This window comes from Lipotes vexillifer, unplaced genomic scaffold, assembly GCF_000442215.2.
Source record: "Lipotes vexillifer unplaced genomic scaffold, Lipotes_vexillifer_v1.1 scaffold104, whole genome shotgun sequence".
Lineage (NCBI taxonomy): Eukaryota > Metazoa > Chordata > Mammalia > Artiodactyla > Lipotidae > Lipotes > Lipotes vexillifer.
The window spans coordinates 1,137,578-1,162,376 of record NW_006789458.1 but is presented as its reverse complement, the minus strand read 5'-3'; the positions used below and the strand labels follow the sequence as shown (position 1 = coordinate 1,162,376).

The 24,799-nt window shown below is 34.7% G+C and overlaps 1 protein-coding gene across 1 annotated transcript in view; it reads right to left on the bottom strand.

The window, feature by feature from the left end:
- WDR64 (WD repeat domain 64) overlaps window positions 1-24,799 on the bottom strand; it is a 155,248-nt gene that overhangs the window by 33,776 nt on the left and 96,673 nt on the right. Inside the window, exons 15-20 of the mRNA XM_007462623.1 lie at window positions 18,059-18,189; window positions 15,321-15,422; window positions 14,311-14,380; window positions 13,354-13,390; window positions 12,605-12,744; window positions 10,776-10,881 (exon numbers count right to left, since the gene is read on the bottom strand). Coding sequence (XP_007462685.1) covers window positions 10,776-10,881; window positions 12,605-12,744; window positions 13,354-13,390; window positions 14,311-14,380; window positions 15,321-15,422; window positions 18,059-18,189 — 586 coding nt within the window. The remainder of the gene's footprint in view (window positions 1-10,775; window positions 10,882-12,604; window positions 12,745-13,353; window positions 13,391-14,310; window positions 14,381-15,320; window positions 15,423-18,058; window positions 18,190-24,799) is intronic.

Below are 24,799 nucleotides of genomic sequence, written 5' to 3'. Positions count from 1 at the left end.
TTTATATATATATATATATATATATATATATATATATATATATATATATATATATCACATCTTCTCTGCCCATTCATCTGTTAATGGGCACTTAGGTTGCTTTCATATCTTGGCAATTGTAAATAATGCTACTATGAACATTAGGTGTATTTTTTTGAATTAATGTTTTGCTTTTTTCAGATGTATACCCAAGAGTGGAATTGTTGGGTCATATGGTCTATTTATAGTTTTTTGAGAAACCCTCATACTGTTTTCCACAGTGGTTGCACGAATTTACATTCCCACCAACAGTGTAGAAGGCTTCCCTTTGCTCCACATCCTCACCAACATTTGTTATTTGTAAACTTTTTGATGTTAGCCATTCTGACAGATGTGAGGTGGTATCTCATTGTGGTTTTGATTTGCATTTTGCTGATGATTAGTGATGTTGAGCATCTTTTCATGTGCCTGTTGGCCATCTGCATGTCCTCTTTGGAAAAAAATGTCAATTCAGGTCTTCAGCCCATTTTTTAAAATTAGATTTATTTTTTTATTTTTTAAATTTGGTTGTGTTGGGTCTTAGTTGTGGTAGCTGGGCTCCTTAGTTGCAGCTCATGGGCTCCTTAGTTGAAGCTCACCAACTCCTTAGTTGTGGCTCACTGGCTCCTTAGTTGTGGCATGTGAACTCTTTGTTGCAACATGCATGTGGGATCTAGTTCCCAGGCCAGGGATCAAACCCAGGCCCCCTGCATTGGGCATGCAGAGTCTTAACCACTGCACAACCCCACCAGGGAAGTCCCAGTTTTTGGTGTTTTTTTTTTTTTGATGTTGATTCATATGAGCTGTTTATATACTTTGGATATTAATCCCTTATACAATTAATATCAATTGCAAATATTTTCTCCCATTTATTTCAGTTTTTTTTTCATTTTGTCAATGGTTTCCTTCTCTGTGCAAAACTTTTAAGTTTAATTAGGTCCCATTTGTTTATTTTTGCTTTTATTTCCTTTGCTTTGGCAGACAGATACAAAAAATATATATATTGCTACAATTTATGTCAAAGAGTGTTCTGCCTATGTTTTCCTCAAGGAGTTTTATGGTTTCCTGTCTTACATTTAGATATTTAATCCATTTAGAGTTTATTTTTGTATATGGTATGAGAAAGTGTTCTAACTTCATTCTTTTACATGTAGCTGCCCAGTTTTCCCAGCACAACTTATTGATGAGACTGTCTCTTCTCCATTGTATACTCTTGTCTCCTTCGTCATAAATTAATTGACCATAAGTGTGTGGGTTTATTTCTGGGCTCTGTATTCTGTTCCATTGATCTATGTATCCGTTTTTTTTTTTTTCCTGCCAGTATCATACTGTTTTGATTACTGTAGCTTTGTAGTATAGTCTGAAGTCAGGGAGCATGATTTCTCCAGCTCTGTTCTTCTTTCTCAAGGTTGTTTTGGCTATTCAAGGTCTTTGTGTTCCTGTACAAATTTTTAAAATTATTTGCCCTAGTTTTGTGAGACAATGTCATTGGTATTTTGATAGGGATTGCATTGAATCTGTAGATTACCTTGGGTAGTATGGTCATTTTAACAATGCTAATTCTTCCAATTCATGAACACTGTATATCTTTCTGTCTGTTTGTGTCATCTTCAATTTCTTTAATCAGAGGCTTGTAGTTTTTTAAGTATAGGTCTTTTACCTCCTTAGGTAGATTTATTCCAGGTATTTTATCCTTTTTGATGCAATGGTAAATGGGTTTTTTCCCTAAATTTCTTTTTCTGATCGTTCGTTGTTAGTGTATAGGAATGAAACAGATTTCTGTGTATTTATTTTGTATCCTGCAACTTTACTGAATTCATTGATGAGCTGTAGTAGTTTTCTGGTAGCTTCTTTAGGATCTTCTATGTATAGTATCATGTCATCCTCAAACAGTGACAGTTTTACTTCTCCTTTTCCAATTTGGATTCCTTTTCTTTTTCTTCTCTGATTGTCATGGCTAGGACTTCTAAAACTATGTTGAATAAAAGTGGAGAGAGTGGACAGCCTTGTCTTGTTCCTGATCTTAGAGGAAATACTTTCAGCTCTTCACCATTGAATATGATGTTAGCTGTGGATTTGTCATATATGGCTTTTATTGTGTTGAGGTAGGTTCCCTCTATGCCAACTTTCTGGAGAGTTTTTATCATAAATGGGTGTTGAATTTTGTCAAAAGCTTTTTCTGCATCTATTGAGATGATCATATGGTTTTTATTCTTCAGTTTGTTAATATGGTGTATCACATTGATTGATTTGCATATATTGAAGAATCCTTGCATCCGTGGGATAAATCCCACTGGATCATGGTGTATGATCCTTTTAATGTGTTGCTGGATTTGGTTTGCTAGTATTTTGTTGAGGAGTTTTGCCTCCATGTTCATCAGCAATACTGGCCTGTAATTTTTGTTTCTTGTCATATCTTTATCTGGTTTTGGTATCAGGGTGATTCTGGCCTTGTACAATAGAATTAGTTCAGAAGCATGCCTTCCTCTGCAGTTTTCTGGAATAGTTTGAGAAGGATATGTGTTAACTAGTCTCTAAATGTTTGGTAGAATTCACCCGTGAAGCCATCTGGTCTTGGACTTTTGTTTGTTCGGAGTTTTAAAACTGCTGATTCAATTTCAGTACTGGTAATTTGTCTGTTCATATTTTCTATTTCTTCCTGGTTCAATCTTAGGAGATTGTACATTGCCAAGAATTTGTCCATTTATTCTAGGTTGTCCATTTTATTGGCATTTAGTTGTTCATAGTAATCTCTTATGTTCCTTTGTATTTTTGTAGTGTCCATTTTAACTCCTTCTTTTTCATTTCTGATTTAGGCCCTTTCTCTTTTTTTCTTGATGAGTCTGGCTAGAGGTTTATCAATTTTGTTTACCTTTTCAAAGAACCAGAATTTAGTTTCATTGATCTTTTCTATTGTTTATTTAGTCTCTATTTCATCTATTTCTGCTCTGATCTTTATGATTTCTTTCCCTCTAGTAGCTTTTGGCTTTGATTATTCTTCTTTCTCTTGTTGCTTTAGGTGTAAAATTAGGTTGTTTATTTGAGACTTTTCTTGTTTCCCGCCATAAGCTTGTATTACTAGAAAATGTCCTCTTAGAACTGATTTTGCTGTGACGCACAGATTTTTGGATTGTTCTCTTTTCATTCTCATTTGTCTCCAGGTATTTTCTGATTCCTCTTTGATTTCTTCAGTGATTCATTCATTATTTAGTAACATATTCTTTAGCCTCCAAGTGTTTGTGTTTTTTATAGCTTTTTTCCCCTTACAGTTGATTTCTAGTCTCATAGCATTGTGGTAGAAAAAGATGCTTGAAATGATTCTAATTTTGTTAAATTTACCAAAGCTTGTTTTGTTACATAGGTCTATATTATTAAAGAAATTAAATCAGTAATTAATAATCTTCCAAAACAGAAAACATCAGGTCAACTTGGGTTTAATAGTGAATTCCACCATACATTTAAGGAAGAATATCAATTATTTACAGTATCTTTCAGAAGACAGATGCACAGGGAATAGTTATTTATTCATTTTATGAGGCCAGGATTACTATAATACCAAAACCAGACAAAGATATTATAATAAAAGAAAACTGCAGACCAAAATCTCTTATAAATATAGATGCAAAATTCCTCAACAAAGTAAGCAATATAAAGAAGTTATATACTATGACTTAATGGGATTTATCCTAGGTATAGAAGGCTGGTTCAACGTTTGAAAATCAGTGAATGCAATTCACCATATCCACAGGCTAAAGAAGAAAAATCATATGATCATACCAATAGATGCAGATAAAACATTTGACAAAATCCAATACACATTCATGATAAAAAAAAAACCTTCTCAATCTAGACACAGATTTTGTACCCTTCACACAAAAAAAACTGAAGATGAATCATAGATCTAAATATAAAATGAAAAACCATAGAAGTCATAGAAGAAAATTTAGACAACCTTAAGTTTGGTAATGACTTTTAGATACAGCACCAAAGGCATGATCTCTGAAGCAAATCATTGATAAGTTGGACTTCATTAAAATTTAAAACTACTGCTCTGCAAAAAGTACCACCAAGGGAACAAGAAGACAAGCCAGGAGAAAATATTTGCAAAGATATATCTGATAAAGGACTTTTATCTAAAATATGTAAAGAACTCTTGAAACTCAACAATCAGAAAACAAGTAAGTCTATTAAAAAATAGGCAAAAAAATCTGAGCATACACAACATCGAAGAAGGCAATACGTATATGAAAAGATGCTCCATATCTTATGTCATTGTAGAAATGGAAATTAAAGCCACTATCACTACACACCTCTTAGAATGGCCAATTTCCAAAACACTGACAACATCAAATGCTGGTGATGATGTGGAGCAAAGGGAGCTTTCATTTATTGTTGGTGGGAATGCAAAGTGGTACTGCTACTTTGGAAGACATTTTGGCAGCTTCTTACAAAACTTAACATACTCTTACCAGGAGATCCAAAGCTCATGCTCCTTGGTGTTTACCCAAATGAGTTGAAAGTGTATGTCCACACAAAAACCTGCAGCTAAATATTTATAGCAGCTTTATTCATAATTGCCAAAATTTGAAAGTAACCAAGATGACCTTCATTAGGTGAATGGATAAACTGTAGTGCATTCAGACAATGGAATATTATTCAGCATTAAAAAGAAATGAGCTATCAAACCATGAAAAGACATGGAAGAACCTTACATGCACATGACTAAGTGAAGGAAGCCAATCTGAAAAGGCTGCATACTGTATGATTTCAACCACATGACATTCTGGAAAAGCCAAAACTGTGGAGAGTCATTAAAGATCAGTGAATAAGGAAACACAAGCTTTAAATGATGCATTAAACAAGATGGACTTAATTGATATTTATAGGGCACTCCATCCAAAAACAACAGAATACACATTTTTCTCAAGTGCTCATGGAACATTCTCCAGGATAGATCATATCTTGGGTCACAAATCAAGCCTTGGTAAATTTAAGAAAATTGGAATTGTATCAAGTATCTTTTTCGACCACAAAGCCGTGAGACTAGATATCAATTACAGGAAAAGATCTGTAAAAAATACAAACACATGGAGGCTAAACAATACACTACTTAATAACGAAGTGATCACTGAAGAAATCAAAGAGGAAATTAAAAAATACCTAGAAACAAATGACAATGGAGATACAACGACCCAAAACCTATGGGATGCAGCAAAAGCAGTTCTAAGAGGGAAGTTTATAGCAATACAAGCCCACCTTAAGAAGCAGGAAACATCTCGAATAAACAACCTAACCTTGCACCTCAAGCAATTAGAGAAAGAAGAACAAAAAAACCCCAGAGTTAGCAGAAGGAAAGAAATCATAAAAATCAGATCAGAAATAAATGAAAAAGAAATGAAGGAAACAATAGCAAAGATCAATAAAACTAAAAGCTGGTTCTTTGAGAAGATTAACAAAATTGATAAACCATTAGCCAGACTCATCAAGAAAATAAGGGAGAAGACTCAAATCAATAGAATCAGAAATGAAAAAGGAGAAGTAACAACTGACACTGCAGAAATACAAAAAATCATGAGGGATTACTACAAGCAACTCTATGCCAATAAAATGGACAATCTGGAAGAAATGGACAAATTCTTAGAAATGCACAAACTGCCAAGACTGAATCAGGAAGAAATAGAAAATATGAACAGACCAATCACAAACACTGAAATTGAAACTGTGATTAAAAATCTTCCAACAAACAAAAGCCCAGGACCAGATGGCTTCACAGGCGAATTCTATCAAACATTTAGAGAAGAGCTAACACCTATTCTTCTCAAACTCTTCCAAAATATAGCAGAGGGAGGAACACTCCCAAACTCATTCTACGAGGCCACCATCACCTTGATACCAAAACCAGACAAGGATGTCACAAAGAAAGAAAACTACAGGCCAATATCACTGATGAACATAGATGCAAAAATCCTCAACAAAATACTAGCAAACAGAATCCAACAGCACATTAAAAGGATCATACACCATGATCAAGTGGGGTTTATTCCAGGAATGCAAGGATTCTTCAATATACGCAAATCTATCAATGTGATTAACCATATTAACAAATTGAAGGAGAAAAACCATATGATCATCTCAATAGATGCAGAGAAAGCTTTTGACAAAATTCAACACCCATTTATGATAAAAACCCTGCAGAAAGTAGGTGTAGAGGGAACTTTCCTCAATATAATAAAGGCCGTATATGACAAGCCCACAGCCAACATCATCCTCAATGGCGAAAAACTGAAAGCATTTCCACTAAGGTCAGGAACAAGACAAGGTTGCCCACTCTCACCACTCTTATTCAACATAGTTTTGGAAGTTTTAGCCACAGCAATCAGAGAAGAAAAGGAAATAAAAGGAATCCAAATCGGAAAAGAAGAAGTAAAGCTGTCACTGTTTGCAGATGACATGATACTATACATAGAGAATCCTAAAGATGCTACCAGAAAACTACTAGAGCTAATCAATGAATTTGGTAAAGTAGCAGGATACAAAATTAATGCACAGAAATCTCTGGCATTCCTATATACTAATGATGAAAAATCTGAAAGTGAAATCAAGAAAACACTCCCATTTACCATTGCAACAAAAAGAATAAAATATCTAGGAATAAACCTACCTAAGGAGACAAAAGACCTGTATGCAGAAAATTATAAGACACTGATGAAAGAAATTAAAGATGATACAAACAGATGGAGAGATATACCATGTTCTTGGATTGGAAGAATCAACATTGTGAAAATGACTCTACTTCCCAAAGCAATCTATAGATTCAATGCAATCCCTATCAAACTACCACTGGCATTTTTCACAGAACTAGAACAAAAAATTTCACAATTTGTATGGAAACACAAAAGACCCCGAATAGCCAAAGCAATCTTGAGAACAAAAAATGGAGCTGGAGGAATCAGGCTGCCTGACTTCAGACTATACTACAAAGCTACAGTAATCAAGACAGTATGGTACTGGCACAAAAACAGAAAGATAGATCAATGGAATAGGATAGAAAGCCCAGAGATAAACCCACGCACATATGGACACCTTATCTTTGATAAAGGTGGCAGGAACGTACAGTGGAGAAAGGACAGCCTCTTCAATAAGTGGTGCTGGGAAAACTGGACAGGTACATGTAAAAGTATGAGATTAGATCACTCCCTAACACCATACACAAAAATAAGCTCAAAATGGATTAAAGACCTAAATGTAAGGCCAGAAACTATCAAACTCTTAGAGGAAAACATAGGCAGAACACTCTATGACATAAATCACAGCAAGATCCTTCTTGACCCATCTCCTAGAGTAATGGAGATAAAAACAAAAATAAACAAATGGGACCTAATGAAACTTCAAAGCTTTTGCACAGCAAAGGAAACCATAAACAAGACCAAAAGACAGCCCTCAGAATGGGAGAAAATATTTGCAAATGAATCAACTGACAAAGGATTAATCTCTAAAATTTACAGGCAGCTCATGCAGCTCAATAACAAAAAAATAAACAACCCAATCCAAAAATGGGCAGAAGACCTAAATAGACATTTCTCCAAAGAAGATATACAGACTGCCAACAAACACATGAAAGAATGCTCAACATCATTAATCATTAGAGAAATGCAAATCAAAACTACAATGAGATATCATCTCACACCAGTCAGAATGGCCATCATCAAAAAATCTAGAAACAATAAATGCTGGAGAGGGTGTGGAGAAAAGGGAACACTCTTGCACTGCTGGTGGGAATGTGAATTGGTTCAGCCACTATGGAGAACAGTATGGAGGTTCCTTAAAAAACTACAAATAGAACTACCATATGACCCAGCAATCCCACTACTGGGCATATACCCTGAGAAAACCAAAATTCAAAAAGAGTCATGTACCAAAATGTTCACTGGAGCTTTATGTACAATAGGCCGGAGATGGAAACAACCTAAGTGCCCATCATCGGATGAATGGATAAAGAAGATGTGGCACATATATACAATGGAATATTAACCATAAATAGAAACGAAATTGAGCTATTTGTAATGAGGTGGATAGACCTAGAGTCTGTCATACAGAGTGAAGTCAGAAAGAAAAAGAGAAATGCCGTATGCTAACACATATATATGGAATTTAAGAAAAAAAAATGTCATGAAGAACCTAGGGGTAAGACAGGAATAAAGACACAGACCTACTGGAGAACAGACTTGAGGATATGGGGAGGGGGAAGGGTGAGCTGTGACAGGGCGAGAGAGAGGCATGCACATATATACACTAACAAACGTCAGGCAGATAGCTAGTGGGAAGCAGCCGCATGGCACAGGGATATCTGCTCGGTGCTTTGTGACCACCTGGAGGGGTGGGATAGGGAGGGTGGGAGGCAGGGAGACACAAGAAGGAAGAGATATGGGAACATATATATATGTATAACTGATTCAGTTTGTTATAAAGCAGAAACTAACACACCATTGTAAAGCAATTATACCCCAATAAAGATTTTTTTAAAAAATCATGTAAAACAATAAAAAATAAATAAATAAATGAAAGTGCTAAATATATTTTAATGAATGATAAAAATCAGTGATTGCTCGGTTAAGAGAGGAGGGAAGGATAAATAGGCTGGTCACAGGGTTTTTGTCAGATATTGAAACTACTCTGTATGATACTGTAGTGGTGGATACATGTCATTACACATTTGTTGGACTATTATACATTATGGACTTTGGGTGATTATTATGTGTCAGTGTAAGTTCATTGACTGTAACAAATGTATCACTCTGGTGCAGAATATTGAAAATGGGGGAGGCTGTGTGCAGTGTGGCAGTAGGGATAAGGTGTATATAAGCACTCTGCAATTTATGCTCAAGTTTTCTGTAAACCTAAAACTGATCTAAAAGATAAACCCTGTTTAATAACAACAGAAAAGCAACAACTAATGGTGTCTGAGGATGCCTGATTAAAATAGTGACTCAGTAGCAAACCCCATAAAAGTTCTTCTAGTATCCACCAAAGCACAGATAAAAGAAGCTTAAGGTCAGAATCTAGGAGGTCTTCTTTAATTATAATATACATGAGACTGGATTGGATCCCAAATGCACCCCCACCCTATTTTTCTAGACCACAGCAAAAACTATAAATCTCAAGAAGTAGATGGCTTACATGATAGAAAAATTGTTCTGGGCAGAGACAAAGAGGGATAACTGTAAAAGAGGTGCATTCTAGGAATTTTGTAGATAATTTCAAATTTTAGTTCTATGTATTTTGTTAGAAAAGGCTTACCATATAGAAGGTAAAGTTTGTGCAAAAATATACAAGCAAGAACACAATTTGCCTGATTTTAGATTTCTCTATTCTGCTATAAACAGAAACAGTGTTTGTGGAAACTATGAAGATTGACAGATAAATAAAGATAAGAAGTCAAGAATAAAATGATCAGAGTATAAAAGGACTGGTGATGAGCAATAAGAAACAAATAAAATAAAGATAACTTTATTCATTTATTTTTATTGAAGTATAGTTGATTTATGATAGTTTCTGGTGTACAGAAAAGTGATTCAGTTATACATGTATATTCTTTTTCAGATTCTTTTCCATTATAGTTTATTACAAGATATTGAATATAGTTCCCTGTGCTATACAGTAGGACCTTGTTGTTTATGTATTTTATATATAGTAGTTTGTATCTCCTGAACTCAAACTCCTAATTTATCCTTCCTCCACCGCTTTCCCCTTTGGTAACCATAAGTTTGTTTTCTATGTGAGTCTGTTTCTATTTTGTAAATAAGTTCATTTAAATAAAGGTAACTTAAAATAAATATTGTAAACCTACTGGTAATACTGAATGCAAACATAAACAATTATTTTCTATAATCTCCAGAAGACTCAAATAATTGTTGGTGCAAAATAATTTGTTGCAACTTTTGTAAAATAACTTTTGAAATGAAAAAACATTTTTAAAAGAGGAGATGTAAAATTTAAATATTAATGTAATAGCAGTATCTGGATGCAAATCTCGAGATTACATTAGCAAATAATAAGTGAAGGAGTGGCTGTGGGAAAAAGAGACAGGTAATGTAGGCTAAGCTTTCTGTTTACCTGGAAAGATGAGGTTTCAGTCTAACTTCTAATAAACTGACTTTTTTTTAAACTTAAAAGTAAACACTAGTAAAATTTAAAACTGTATTTACACATGCATGTGCATAAGATTATGCATATACATAATCTTTCAAAGTATTAGAGAGAAGAAAAGAAAACTTAAGCTTAATTCAAAAGACAGAAGAAAGGAAATAGAAAGGAAGCATTAAAAAAAGGAATAGTGTTACATGAAAGAATTAAGACCAACTGTAGTAGGTATAACAATAAATATAAAAAGTCCCCTATTAAGAAAAATAATCTCTTTCTTCTCTAATTCATGACACTTCTCCCTTTAGAATAAAGATTAATGCAACATAACCCTTTTAAGATTAAAAATGAAACTTTACATTCTTCCCAACATGTAAAGTAAGGGGATGGGTAGTCCTATACCCAATTTAAAGACAGAAGAAATAGATGTCTTACTTTAAATAAAGAGCTAGGAATGAAATAGGTTTTCCTGACATTCATTCATTCTTCTGTTCATTTGGCACCTTGGGCATCCTTCCTTTTGTCTCAATAAATGTCACATATTTTCCTATATCCATTTTTATACCATGCAGTTTGTTAAGATACCTGTGACCAACTACATAAGTGTAGTGACTTACCCACATTTCCAGTCAGTAGTATCCTGGTACATGAATCAGTATACAGCGATGTCAGAGAAATGGCAGCATGTTTTGTGAAAGGTAGAATATCTTTCAGTAGTCTTCCCTGTATAAAGTATGATAATAAATTCTATAAAATATCAATATTGGAGTTGAGTTTCTCGATAAATAATTTTTCCAAAGAACTATGTCTACTAATTGTAACATGATTCTCTTCTTTGTAATAAAAATAATTTGAAATTATCTATAGGGACTTATTTCTTTGAAATTAAATACTCATAAAAATGGAGACAACTATTATCATAATTATAAGCATTTAGACTGATAATTGTAGATCACCTCTATACCTGAGGGTTGTTTTCGCTCACTTCCCATTACCCTTTTCATGCAGTTCCTCAACCCTTTTCCAGTGACATATTCTTTTTTTTTGGCCTCTCCCGTCGAGGAGCACAAGCTCCGGACGTGCAGGCTCAGCGGCCATGGCTCACGGGCCCAGCAGCTCCACGGCATGTGGGATCCTCCTGGACCAGGGCACGAACCTGTGTCCCCCGCACCGGCAGGCGGACTCTCAACCACTGCGCCAACAGGGAAGCCCCATATTCTCCTTTTAAATAAACATTCTTTTCAGATTTAAGTGTATCTCACTTATTTTAAGCGAGAATATTGTATTCACCTTTTCAGAAATATCTAATTTTGAATACTGGCACAAGATAAGGATCGAAATTTGGCAGAGTGTTTTTTGGCATTTAGTATGTCATCACTGGGAAGGACTTTCATATACATTCCTCTACTTGGAGATTAAACATCAAAGCTTAGGAAGAAAAAATTTGAATCTGCCACTTGTTTCCTATGATTTAGTTAGATATAATCTTTTCTTCTTCTATTGCTCTCACACTTTTATTATCTATTTATCGGGGAAGAAAAAAAGCACTGCTCAAATACCAGGATCATCACAGGGAAAATTATTGTTACAATATTTTGTAGCATTTTCAAGCCAAGAGTTTCTCACTAATAAGTTAAGACTTATTATAAGTCACTAATAAGTTGACTTACCAACTGATCAACTGGGAGGTTGATCAGTTGATCAACTGGGAGTTGATCAACTGATCAACTGGGAGGTTTTATCCAACAGACAGCTATGCTGTTCTGTGTTGTTGGATCTCACTATCTGCCATACAAAACTTGCTGTTTTCTGGGTTTCCCTCTAGAAAGGAGCCTTACAAGTGGTGCTACCTCCCTTACCTCTCTAAGAATTTCATTGTCATCATCATCAGTCTACTCAAGATCCTTCCTTCTGCCATTTCTGGACTCCCAATTCAAACCCTGCCCCATTTTCCACCCCCAAATCATTTAAAATCTTTTAGTACATGAAAGTTATTTTTTCACTGTAAAATGTTTAAGGACTCTTAATACTATTGTAATAACTTCTTCCAATAGTTTGGATAACTAAAAGTTTATGTATATTCAACATTTCAGTGTTCTTACATTCTTTAATGATATATTCATCATTTATATTATCTAATATTATTTAAATATCCAGTGAAATATATGGTGGGTTTTATTCATAGCTCAATGTAAAGAAAGATTTGAAATACAGCAGTTATCTTAGCAGTGTTGATGATTTGATCTTCTGAGTTACAAAACTGACCTATTATAAATTTTGAGTAGTATTTTCAGTGAGCAGGCTGAAAAACTAGGATTTTGACTAGAAGATTGAACAATAATAGAATTAGATGCCATACGGAACCTTAGAAGGCTAAGGTTTATTCAATAATCCTTTTTATCTTTCCTATTCTTTGCTGTTCCAGGAAAATAACAGGCCCCATCACCTCCAAGGTCCACAAACGGAGATGTCCATCCTCATGTGCAGTGACAAGGATAGGTGGTTGAGTATATGTTAAATTGGTGCTTTCCAGATGTTTTTTGTCCACTGGCTGTCGCTCACCTACAGTGACATCTTTTTGCTCACCTGTTGGAAAATTAGTGAGTTACCAGTGTTTGTTATACTTGGAAGTTCAAATTTTATAGAATGTAAAAGAGGAGGCAGGTAAGAAAATAGCAACAAAACAAAACAAAACAAAACAAAAAACCCCCCACATTCTTTTGTCTAGAATTTTTTTAATCCCAGAGAACTTCAGTCAGGCAGAAACAAAAAACCATTAACAAATGGAATCCTGTATCACTGGAAAAAACTAAAAGGGCTCATTTTGGGTTCTATTGAAAAAGGCTTTGCACTGTACATAGCAGCTAAAACTAGATATACATCCAGTATAACTCTTACACATTACAAAATGGCTTATGAATCTAGTATAAGTTTTAGGGAAATGGGCTGAAGACTAAGAAGCTCAGTAATATTTTGGATTTTTAAAATCTAGAGTTAGTAGTAACTAACTAACTAACTAGTAACTAAAAGGTATCATCCTAATGGAAATTCTGCTTCTTAGACTACGGAATCCTATAGCACCTTAACATTTAGTCACAAAAAGAATATATGTTAATTAGAAGTATTCTATCACCTAAACTTGCTATTGCAAAGGAATTGTTTTATTATAAGGAAGAGAGGAGATTTTATACCGACCTTTAACCTCACTGTCATGTATGCTCTGTTTGCTTCCCTGAATTCGGGGAGAAAAAGAGATAATATTTCTATGACATTGGAAGGAAATGAGATATACCGGATGAATAGATTTTTTCATAGTTAAATTTATATCTCTAAGCATTAGGCTTAAAGCACTAAGTTTAAAGTTATTTTTTAATTAATTCTTTGAAAAGATGTATTAAGAGATTTTCATGCTCATAAATAGGGTATTTGTAACACAACCTTTTCCTAGTGGCTCCAGTGCAGCATAATAACGAGAATAGTTAAATACCTAGTTCATGCTGTGTTCTTGGTGTATATGATCTCTAATTCCATTCACAACCATGCCAGTTAGGTTTTATTATTCCCTTGTTATTGATGAAGAAACAGAAATTCAGAGATTAAGTGACATCTCTAAAGCTAATCAGATAATAAATGGAGCGCTTGGATTTAAGTGCAAGTCTGTCAGACACATATCTTTACAAGTTTATTTTTTTCCACTAAGCTAGTGCTTTTAAAATAATTTATGCAGTGAAAACTTTCCTTCAAACAAAATCCTAACTAGAAATGAAATGTGTAAAAATATATAAAATTGGAACTGAGAACACAGTTTGAAAACCATGGCATTACATTACATTATGTAATTACATGCTGTCTCTTCCCTCTGTGAAATGTATGTAATTGTGTGATACTTTTTAGCAAAAGAGATAGTCTAAAATTATTATTTTATGAACTTAAAAGTAGCCTATGTAATTCATTTTCTTCATGATTATTTGCAGATGTAAAAGCCTTGAAAAAATAGGAAAAAAAGATGAAGACAGTTTAGACATTGCTTTTTAGGGAAAACAAAAAAGTTTTTACATACATGCAGGGGAGGGACTTATATACAACAAATCACTATTTTTGAACCAACATTGGGTATAACAGGAAGACATACTCTCCTTATTTCTTGCTTACCTTACTACTCTGTGGACCCTTGCTAGAATCACATTGGGATGAAGAACATATGGAATCCTGACTTGATCTCCTACAAGGAGAGGGAGGAAGCCCAAAGAGGAAAAGTTAAGATAATCTATCATACTCAAAGGGCGCTCTCCTCTGTTGTAATTTCAGGTGATTACTCTTGCCATCATCTGTGGATTCTGGTGTGGATACTGTGGATACTGCCTGGGTGTGGGAAATAAAAATCTGCTCTGTCCCACTGTTAAGGCTAGATTTTGTCCCAGAGGCTCTGACACTGAAATGGTGGGGAGTGGGGTGGCAGTGGGGAGGCCTGGAAAACCTGGTAACTTCTGCTCTACAGTTTCCAGTTCTGCTAGAATGGGCTGCAAACTGACTTAGGGTTCTGGTGCAGATATATACAGATGAGGTCCTAAACATATTCTCAGAATAAGAACTTTTCAGGTCAAGGGGTAGGGAAGGTGTTACATTCTGGCTCACTTCTGGATGATGATAGTACAAAAGCCTTTGATTTCTCCCCAGAGATGTGTTTACCATTGCCTATTGTTTACTGAAATCAGAGCTCTCAAGCAAATACAAACAGGAAAATCACCTTTTCTTACAATTTTTTTAAAAAATCTCCTGCTCTCTCAGAAATGAAGATTGCTCAGCTATAGTAGATGTCATATGAAAACTGCTGCCATATGATCTTTCATATTTGCCCTATAAATCCTTTTTTCTGCTTTACATCAGTACTCATAGAGTTGTCTTTTGGCTACAAATATGGTCAAGTGAGCATTTTCTCTCTCTGCTACTGTTGTAAAGGGAGCTGTGGTAAGGGAAATTAGATTCCCACACAGCATCCACTTACAAAAACAATAACAGGGAAGAAAGCTGAAGCCAACTAGTCAGCCCAACTATGTCTTCCATCAACTGTACCTTCCTAAATGCTGGGATGAGGAGAACTCTTTTTATATCATCCACATAAGTCCCAGACAGTATTTCTTGATCAATAAGTACTGAGTTACCTTGCACATTCAGGGTTACGAAAGAGAAACAGTATGTCATTAATTCTAAAGCGTTTAGGATCCAAGTCAGGGTCCACAGTGAAGCAATCTTCAGGTCTGTACCTAGGAATAAGCATACATTTACAAGATAAAAATTTACAAATGTGGTAATTTACATTACTATATCATATATCCCATGCAGAACTAAACAACTCCTGAAATGTTCATTGAATATGGAGAGAAAACCCAGAGGTATAGCATTTGAACGTACCTTCCTTAATAAGGTTCTGTATAACAACATGATCTTTTAGTGCTTAGAAGTCTTTTAAGTCAATTAGCTTGTCTATTTTTTCAACCTATAGTTCACAGAGTGAGCTCATATAAATTCCTGGTAGTTTCATACAGTTTAAAGAATAGATTTCTACTCTTTGAATAAGTAGAGTGAGAAATTTGAATAAAATGTAGTTACTACCCTCAAGTAGCTTATAATTAAGTGGAGAAGAAAAGGAGGTAATTTGATGATCACACTATTCTTGCTGCTTGAGTCTCCCATTAGCCCAGATTCCCAAGAACACCTTCCTAGGCCATTTCCTGGGAGCAGAGTGATGGTCTTCCACTGCCTGTCCTGGCACTTCATGGTAGGCTTTTAAGCCACACTTGACACTCCTTATAGCAAATAGACCTTGTAGCAAACTGTTCTTTTTCCTTTAGTGGAAATTGCCTCTGCTAATTTGGACAGACAATTGATGAAGGACCTCCTGGAGAGTGAACCAAACTCAAAAGAGGAGCCTGCAAGTTTGATGACTTGTTGAGCTCAAAATTTTTACATATTTCTGCTCTGCAGGTAAACTGAATAGTGAAGTGGACTATTCATTAGCAACAACAATTTCTAGTTTGCACTCAAAAAAAGCATGGGGCTTTGAACAGAAAGAGAAAGCTTATTTCTCCTGACTGGTGAAGGGATCTTAAAGTAAAGTTTGAGGTAGAGGTAGAAATGGCCCCCACCAGGAATATGTAAACCATGTTCAACTTTAGAGTCTTTAAACTAGGCCTAAATTACCTTGGACAGTTCTGTGTTAAATTATATGCTATGTGAATTACTCCAGTGATTCTAAATCAATTGTTTTTATATAATCATCTTGTTATATGAAGAGGACACTGTGTATGACCCATTACCGTCAGTTATTTTTCTTTGATTGGATACTGGATTTGCATGCATCCTTTGGTAAAATGCTTAGCACTTCAATAAAAAATATCTTCACCTTTGAATTGGGAATATTCTCAGGGGAGCTGCGCTCTCTTTTAAGCTGTGGCAGTAGGACTATTGTCTTTGCCTTTTTAGTCTATATGTTTTCCCTAAGCAGTGAGTCATACACAAGCTGACACAATGTGAGAACTGAATTAATAAGAAGGTGAGGAATTGTGCAGTGTATATTGATATAGGAATAAAATGACAAGTATACAATCTGTGAGAAAAGCCTAAGGGCAAGGGTTGAATGGAAGGAACTGAAGGATGACAGGAATTCTAGTGGCAGGACCTAGTAGAACCTGAGCTGAGGTACAGAGGAGGGGTCTGCCGAAACAGATACTTCAGCTAAAGGTTCAAAGGAAAATATACCCAGAATCAAAAAAGAAAGGGCTATTTCCTCCCAAAAATTGGCTGAAAATGAAAACTCTGACATAGACTGGAAAGGGTCATGGAGTCCAGGTAGATGTAAGCAAGGTACTATAGCTAGACAGGCAGAGATTTCTTTTGCTTTTTTTCCTTCTTTTCCCTTGTCCTCTTTGACTCTCTCCTCTCCTCCTTTTATACCTCTTTCCTTCCCCCAAATGCTTAGATAGAATTGATTTTATTTTTAATTCATTGTTAAAGTTCTTGGCTATCTTGTACCTCAAAGTACAATTTTACAAACTCTCTTGACATAAGGTTTTCATACATGGCCCTTGCTTAGAGCCCAATTACACAACTGGGGAAAGCTTATTATTTATAATCCATCCATAACAAATAATACAATATTACATTATTTCCTTTATAATCAGTGGTAAGGACATTTAGAAATGGATTGCAAGGGGAGGGTAAAGTTTGTGGAGCAGAGCAAACCTAATTGGTTGAGATGTAGAATTACATATGTCATGCCCTTGTTAATATTGACCTGTAGTAATTGGGGTGTGTTGGGGTGGTGAATAAGAAGGAAAACCCCTCTTGAATACTTCTCACCATTTGATTTTGGTGACTGAGTAGATAGTGGTGTCAATGGGAATACAGGAAAGGATGTTTTGAGGGAGGGTAGGTTGGGAAGAAGATTTGGGCATGTGGGACTTTAAGGGTCTTGTTGGCAATCCAGATGGTGTAATTGCCAGTAGGCAATTGGATATGTGTGCTTGAAGCTATGAGGTTATTATTTAAAATTATTATGTATTTTAAGTATTTGTTAAGGTTATGAATTTGGACAAGATTATATATGGAAAGCATGTACATACTCTAGTACATACTCAAGAAGAGTAAATGTAAAAGCACTTGGGAATACATATACTTAAGATTCACTTTATTCATTCTGGGATTTAGACACTTAGAACATAGTCTCCTTGTGAGCATAACATCCAGGAAAGCCTCCTTGAGAGAGTTATCATCCCTTTTATTTATTGCTTTATATTTTTAAGTATTTATATTTTTTGAGTATTGAATGTTACTCTGGCTTTTCTGCAGCTCAACTTTTTATGGAAATGATTATATTATTTAAGGAAACAATGCAACTCACACTTCTTTGACAGTAGATGTTACAAAATTCCATAAGGTGATCCCACCATTTAAGGTTCCGGCAGCTATCAAATTATATCCTTCTACTTGTAATAGATCGATGCAGTTCATTTCTATACTAATGGCAGGATTCTGAAGAAGGAAGGAAACAGACTCAATGACCATAATGAAAACAGTATCTAAGCACAGTACAAACACAATGTGCACACTTTATTATTCTGTCACTAACTTAAAACAAAAAATATATATATTTAAATTCTAAAGCATGAAAGTTAGTAAAAGCTAAACTCTTTTGACATAAAATATTTTAATTTGTAGAATTTATTAAAACAAAAAAATATAGTCTCCTTCTCTACTGTCTTCTTCCTTCAGCTGTAACTACCAACCATTAAATTTCCTTCCCAGCTTTCTCTCCTCTTCAAACTTCTTGAAAGAATATTCTATATTAGCTGTTTTAACTTACCTTTCTTTCACCCATCGTCTGACTTCTGCTCCATGCTGCTCTATGAAACCTTTTTCTAATTATCACTAAAGACTTTCTATTGCCAGTGCTATTTGATACTTTTCAAATGTCTTGCCTCAAGTATTTTTTTGGTACCTACTATGTTAGGTTCTTGGAATATATAGTCAAACAGAATGTTGGTGACCTGGCAAAACTCATAATACAATTCAAGCATTCAGATAAAGTGTTGATTACTGTACAGTTCTTTTTGGAGAGTTATGTTTTAATCGACAGACATACTGAGGACTTCAAGCCCAGGAGGCAGCATCTCAAGTAACCCTGAGAAAACTGCTCCAAAGAAGTGAGGGGCGAGCTAGGATATATAGGAGTTTTCCAACAAAGAGCAACAAAAGATTACTATTAATAGAAGAAAACTAAATATCTCAATTTAAAGAATTTAGTGCTTTTCTATATGTGGGAAGATGCAAGAGTCTGGACTCACTGAGATCATTCCTTTGATATACACCTCAGCTACCTGGGGCCAGTATCCAGTGTTTTTACATCCTGAGTTTCCTCAGGGCTCGACTTCAAGAGTGGCTGTAGTCTGATGCCTGTTAGATGGCAAGTATTCTTTGTTCCCTTCCTGAGTTCCCTCAGGACTAACCAGCTCACCAACAGAGATGACTGCAATTATTGACGACTGTGATATATTTTTTACTGATGTGGCAGGACATACTTGATTTCTTAGTTCCTCCTCTTGGTCTGAAATTTGAGTGATACTTGGGAGATATTTCATGACCAATTTTTGTCCCACGGTGCTCAGAGTTTCTTCCCATATCAGGCAAAAATTTTTGTTGATATGTCACTCCAGGTGCTAATTTCTGGATTAGGCCCTGTTGATAATTATAGATTCTCTGGATCCTCTGTCTTACTAGTCTATTATGATTCATGAAATGTTTTACCTTTTTGCTTCTTCCTATACCTAGAATCACACTTAATTACTAGGTCCATCCACATCTCTACAAATGACCCAATTTCATTCCTTTTTATGGCTGAGTAATATTTCATTGTGTATATGTACCACATCTTCCTTATCCATTCATCTGTCACTGGGCATTTAGGTTGCTTCCATGACCTGGCTATTGTAAATAGTGCTGCAATGAACATTGGGGTGCATGTTTCTTTCTGAATTATGGTTTTCTCTGGGTATATGCCCAGGAGTTGGATTGATGGGTCATATGGTAATTCTATTTTTAGCTTTTTAAAGAACCTCCATACTGTTCTCCATAGGAGCTGTATCAATTTACATTCCCACTAACAGTGCAAGAGGGTTCCCTTTTCTCCATACCCTCTCCAGCATTTGCTGTTTGTAGATTTTCTGATGATAGCCATTCTGACCAGTGTGAGGTGATACCTCTTTGTAGTTTTGATTTGATTTCTCTAACAGTTACAATTACTTTATGATTCGTAAATGTGATCTATGTCCTCAAGATGTTTAGCTAACATCATCAATTTTGTTGGAGGCCTGGTGACAGTAAGAGACAACAACCTTATAAAATAGACAGGATATAAGTAATACAGCTAGTAACATTGATAAAGTCAATAGTGCAACAGGGAGATACAAAGCATAAACAACTTGGAAACAAAGAACAAATTAAAACAATTATTATAATCCAGTTGCAATAAACCATCAAGTTCACAAGAGAGCCACCTGGAGAAGCCAAATTCTGGATTAATCAGGTAGAGAGAAAAAGTTAAATGTTTCATCTTTGTTTACAAAGGTATACTTTATCAACTTGTTGTAGGACATAGCATAAGAAGAAAGATTTTTTTGGAAAACAAAGATTAAAACTAGTATATTTTACAAAAAGTCATAAAGTTGTAAACAATAATTTTTAGTTCATTTGGTCCCATGAAATTAATTTCTGTTGATCTGGATGAAGTCATCAGATTTTCCATTAGAGTTTTATCATTTGTTCCTCAGTTCAGTGGTGTTATCTAAAGGCTATCAGAGACTTATATTTGTTTAAAACAAGTCCTTTTTATGAGTCTTCTTGAAGATCCTCATTTTTGTAAAAGCATCAGAGTAAAATAATGATTGTCTATAAAAGACAAAACTTAAAATAGCATGGTTAAAGATTTGAATACAATGCAATTGGCAAGAAACTTGGATATTTCTGTGCCATATAACATTTTAAGATAATCACTAGAACTATGACTGACAACATATCAGAGCATATCAGATTTTAGGAATTTAATATAAATTTTGGAATATGTATATTAATGACATTTATCTATACATTATAAGCTAAGGTTCATCTCCAATCACTTGGCAATTTTCTTTAAGTAATTTAACATACCAAATAAACTTAATTAGTTTAATATTTCTCTCGGAGATATCTCAGGGTTCCTTCAAAGCCCTTCGAAGCAACCCAGTGTCAGCTGGAGGCTAAAAGAACTTTAGAGTTTGATATTTAGAAATTTTGTTAAAAATATAAAAAAGGTTTTAAAATGCAACAGGATCATAGGTCACTGCAAAACAATACTTATTCATTTAACCAAAGTCACAAAAATATTAAAAACAAAACAAAACAAAACAAATACAGATCACTTAAGGGCACAGAAACTCACACAATCTGTTATCAAAAAGGAGCACTCTAAGAAACTTTTTTCAAATTCCAGTCTTGTACTAGCTTACTTAACAACAAAATCCATTAACTTAATCAACTTCAGTCTAAAATTTGTTAATCCTGAACATGCATAAAACTTCAGAGTTCCTTCCCATAATCTCTCATCACTTTCTGTATCCATAGTTGTTCATCCCTTATCTTTCCATCCAAAAACAACTAGCTCTAAGACATACTTTCCCCCAATAAAATGTAATTCCATTCCTCATAACTTCTTTACTGAAAACACACATTCTACTTTCCTACAGTATACTGGAATGTTTCCTTATTATTCCTATTCACTTTAATTACATGTTTAAATGAGAATCCTCAACTCTTAAAAACCTTAATTTCTAGTGAAAACTAAGAAGTAAGCAATTATGAACTGTATTTTACATTAGCATTCTGTAGATTGGTAAACATAATACCAGTGATAATTTCTTAAAAAACATTTATTTTCTTATAGACAACATCTCAGGGTGGCACCAAACATATTTATTTATAGTCCTAAATACCTTTAGTTTCTCTGTTTAGTAATTGATGTCTCAGTATCTTATGTTATTTGGGAATCACCTAGCTATTTAATAAACTTCCATCACTTAAATTAGAGCAACACTAGAACTTTGTTACCAAATATCTGGAGAGATCACTTTAAGTAGACATTTCTAAAATATTATTATTTTTAAAGTTAACCAAAAAGCTTTTTATCTCAGTTAAATTTACTACAAAGTTTCATTATATCAAGTTATTTTTCTTGTAATAGATATAATAAGGTCTTATATGACTTCTATTAAACCTAGGCACAATAAAATATTATACTTAATGTTGATGACTCTAAAGACATGTCTATTAGATCAACAGATTTTAACTTTAATACCAGGTATCAACTTTATATTGAATATTTCCCAGCTCACATCAACCTGAAAGTCATTTTAGCCGGTTTCTTTCCTATTTAATTTGTATGTGCTTAGTTTAAAATTGAGCTCTTTATAAATTCAATTCTGAAAATACCTTCCAGAGGTAGAGTTATCTCATATGTATAATATGTACACAGATATATAAACAGGCAAAGCTAGAGATCTCATGGCTTCTCTAAAAAATAAATAAATAAAACAAAAAAACAGTTATGAATCAGGTATTACAATATAACTTACTAGTTTACAAAGAACAGTTGGAAGACATTAAGTTGTTTGCTCAGATGACTAAGGCTTTACTATTTGTAAAGTTTGGTTTGAATTTTAAAACTGTCACTTTGTCATTTTTTTCCCCTTGGTGTCAGGTTATGCCTGATTGAGCTAATTAGGCTCAGTCTCAGTTCCTTGTGACCTGAATTTACTTTCTGGTTTGTAAAGATTTGCAAGAGAAAGATAGTTGCTTTTAATTCCCCAAAGAACAGGTCTGTCACCTAAAGGATACTAAAAGATTGACTTGCCCAGCTGTATTTTATATCAGTGAGAAGATTTCTAACTAAACTGAAATTTATGAGCTCTATGTTCTAGAACATTAGAGTTTAGTTTATCATACATTCAAAAGCTTGTATAAGGCATTCAGCAAAGACCTTCTTTCTGAGTTTACAAGTTAAACCGAGAGCAACATCACTATTTTTATTTTTATTAGCCCTTGAATGTTAGTTTCCAGGCTTTACTTTTTGTATGGCTCAGGTACCCCTATCAGTTTCCTTTAATATGTTCAATTAATATTTCCTGAGGGACAGATCTATATGCCTTGGCTTATAATACTGATAGGGACAGAGTAAAGGGACAAACAAGGTGATTAAATAGTTAATCCCACTAGGGGATTGTAAGTAAAGAAAAAATATGGGGGACCCCGTAAGTTGATGATCACTCAGGAAAGTAGGTTTGCTTAACCACAAAACCAATCAGGCTTGCTTAGCAACAAAACCATGCAGCAGAAGCATGAGACATGCCCCCAAACAATAAAACAATTGTGGCATTAGACCCACATCTTGCCCAGCAAGCTCAGTAAGTTAATAATCCCTGGGACATGTTCTCTACACACATGAAAAACAATAATTTATGGAAAGGTGACATTTCAAAGTGAAAGACCTTCACTGTACTGAGACCTGAAATAATTTTTCCATAGTGCCATGACAGTCTCAGCTTGACCATATAGGGACAAGAAAACTCCCCTGCCCAACCTGGAGGAGGAGCTGATGATGGAAGCTTGATGTCTACTCAAGAATGAGGAATAAGTTGGTCTTTTCCCCCTCGCCATTTTTCATTTGATTATAAAACTGTAGCCCACTATGTTCTCGGGGCAGCACCCTCTCACCCACCCACTTGTAAGCCTCACAAGGTTCCTATGCTAATAAATCACTTCTTATCTATCACTTTGCCTCTCACTGAATTCTTTCTGCACTGAGCCATAAAGAACTGGAGCTCTTCAGAGCCCCCTGAAACACAACCTAGTGATTCAGTACCACACAGAGGAAGAATTCCCCAGTGAAACATGCCTATCCTGCAATATAATTAAACAAAGAGACATAACCATCTTATATAAAGCCCATTTAAATATATCAATTTTATACAATTTCATCTCAATTCTGTCACTTTTTATACCTTTAGTTTTCATTAGGATCCAATCAACAAACTTTGATCATACAGGACCTGTTCTAGAAGTTTTTCTTTCTTTTTATTCCCTGCCCATTTTATCTATTTTTATATAAAAGGCTCTGGGATCCCCAGAGGGGGTTGAGCCAAGGAACTCAGGTGCTATAGCCCAACTGTTGACCCAAATACTTGCTGGTCAGATATCTCAGTGTAAATTTTTTCAGCTCTTAATATGTGTATATTTTAAACTGGGGTAAGTAGACTTGTTGGCTTTTAATGTTGAGGACCTGTAGGGAGTCCTTTTTGGCCCATTCAACCTTAGGTAATCACATAAATATTCATTTTATTTATCCCATTTTAAATAACTATCTAAAGATTTCTTTATTCATTTGAGATGTCTTTTTAAAAATTTCTACCTTGCTGGAAAAAGTATCTAGACTTTCTTACATGTTCTTTTCCTGTTAACATTAATTTATTCCAATGTTTTTATTAACATCTGTAAGAGCTATCGAGGGGAAGCAAAGACCACAAATAAAGCTTCCTAATCTGCTTTTCTTTGTTTGATTCAAGCTAAGGAAGTTCTTAGGTTGACCATTAGATATATTTCTTTTTTCCACCTTTAACTTGATTTTTGTTTTTATAGGTACCAATAAAACAGCTGTTTATAATGAGAGCACTGTAGAAAATCCACCAATTTAGAAGTTTCTCCAATTTAAAGGATCCATCATTTGGCCATTAATGAAATATTTTAATAGTGATTCAAACCAATAAGAAGCAAGAGGCTTCCCTGCAAGAGAGTGGAGAAAGATGTCACCTAAGTAAGATCCAGAAAGTTTACTCTCAAAAATAGTATGGCAGAGATCAGGTTTTCAAACACACACACACACACACACACACACACACACACACACACACAGAATGCTCTAGGAAGATCAGCTAGAATATTTACATCTCCAAGATACAGAAAGAGAAATGAAAGTTCCCCCTAGAAGTTCTTTGTTTAAAGTCAGAACTCTGAAAAGATACTTTTATCAAGCCAGCTTTTTTTTTTTTTTTTTTTTTTT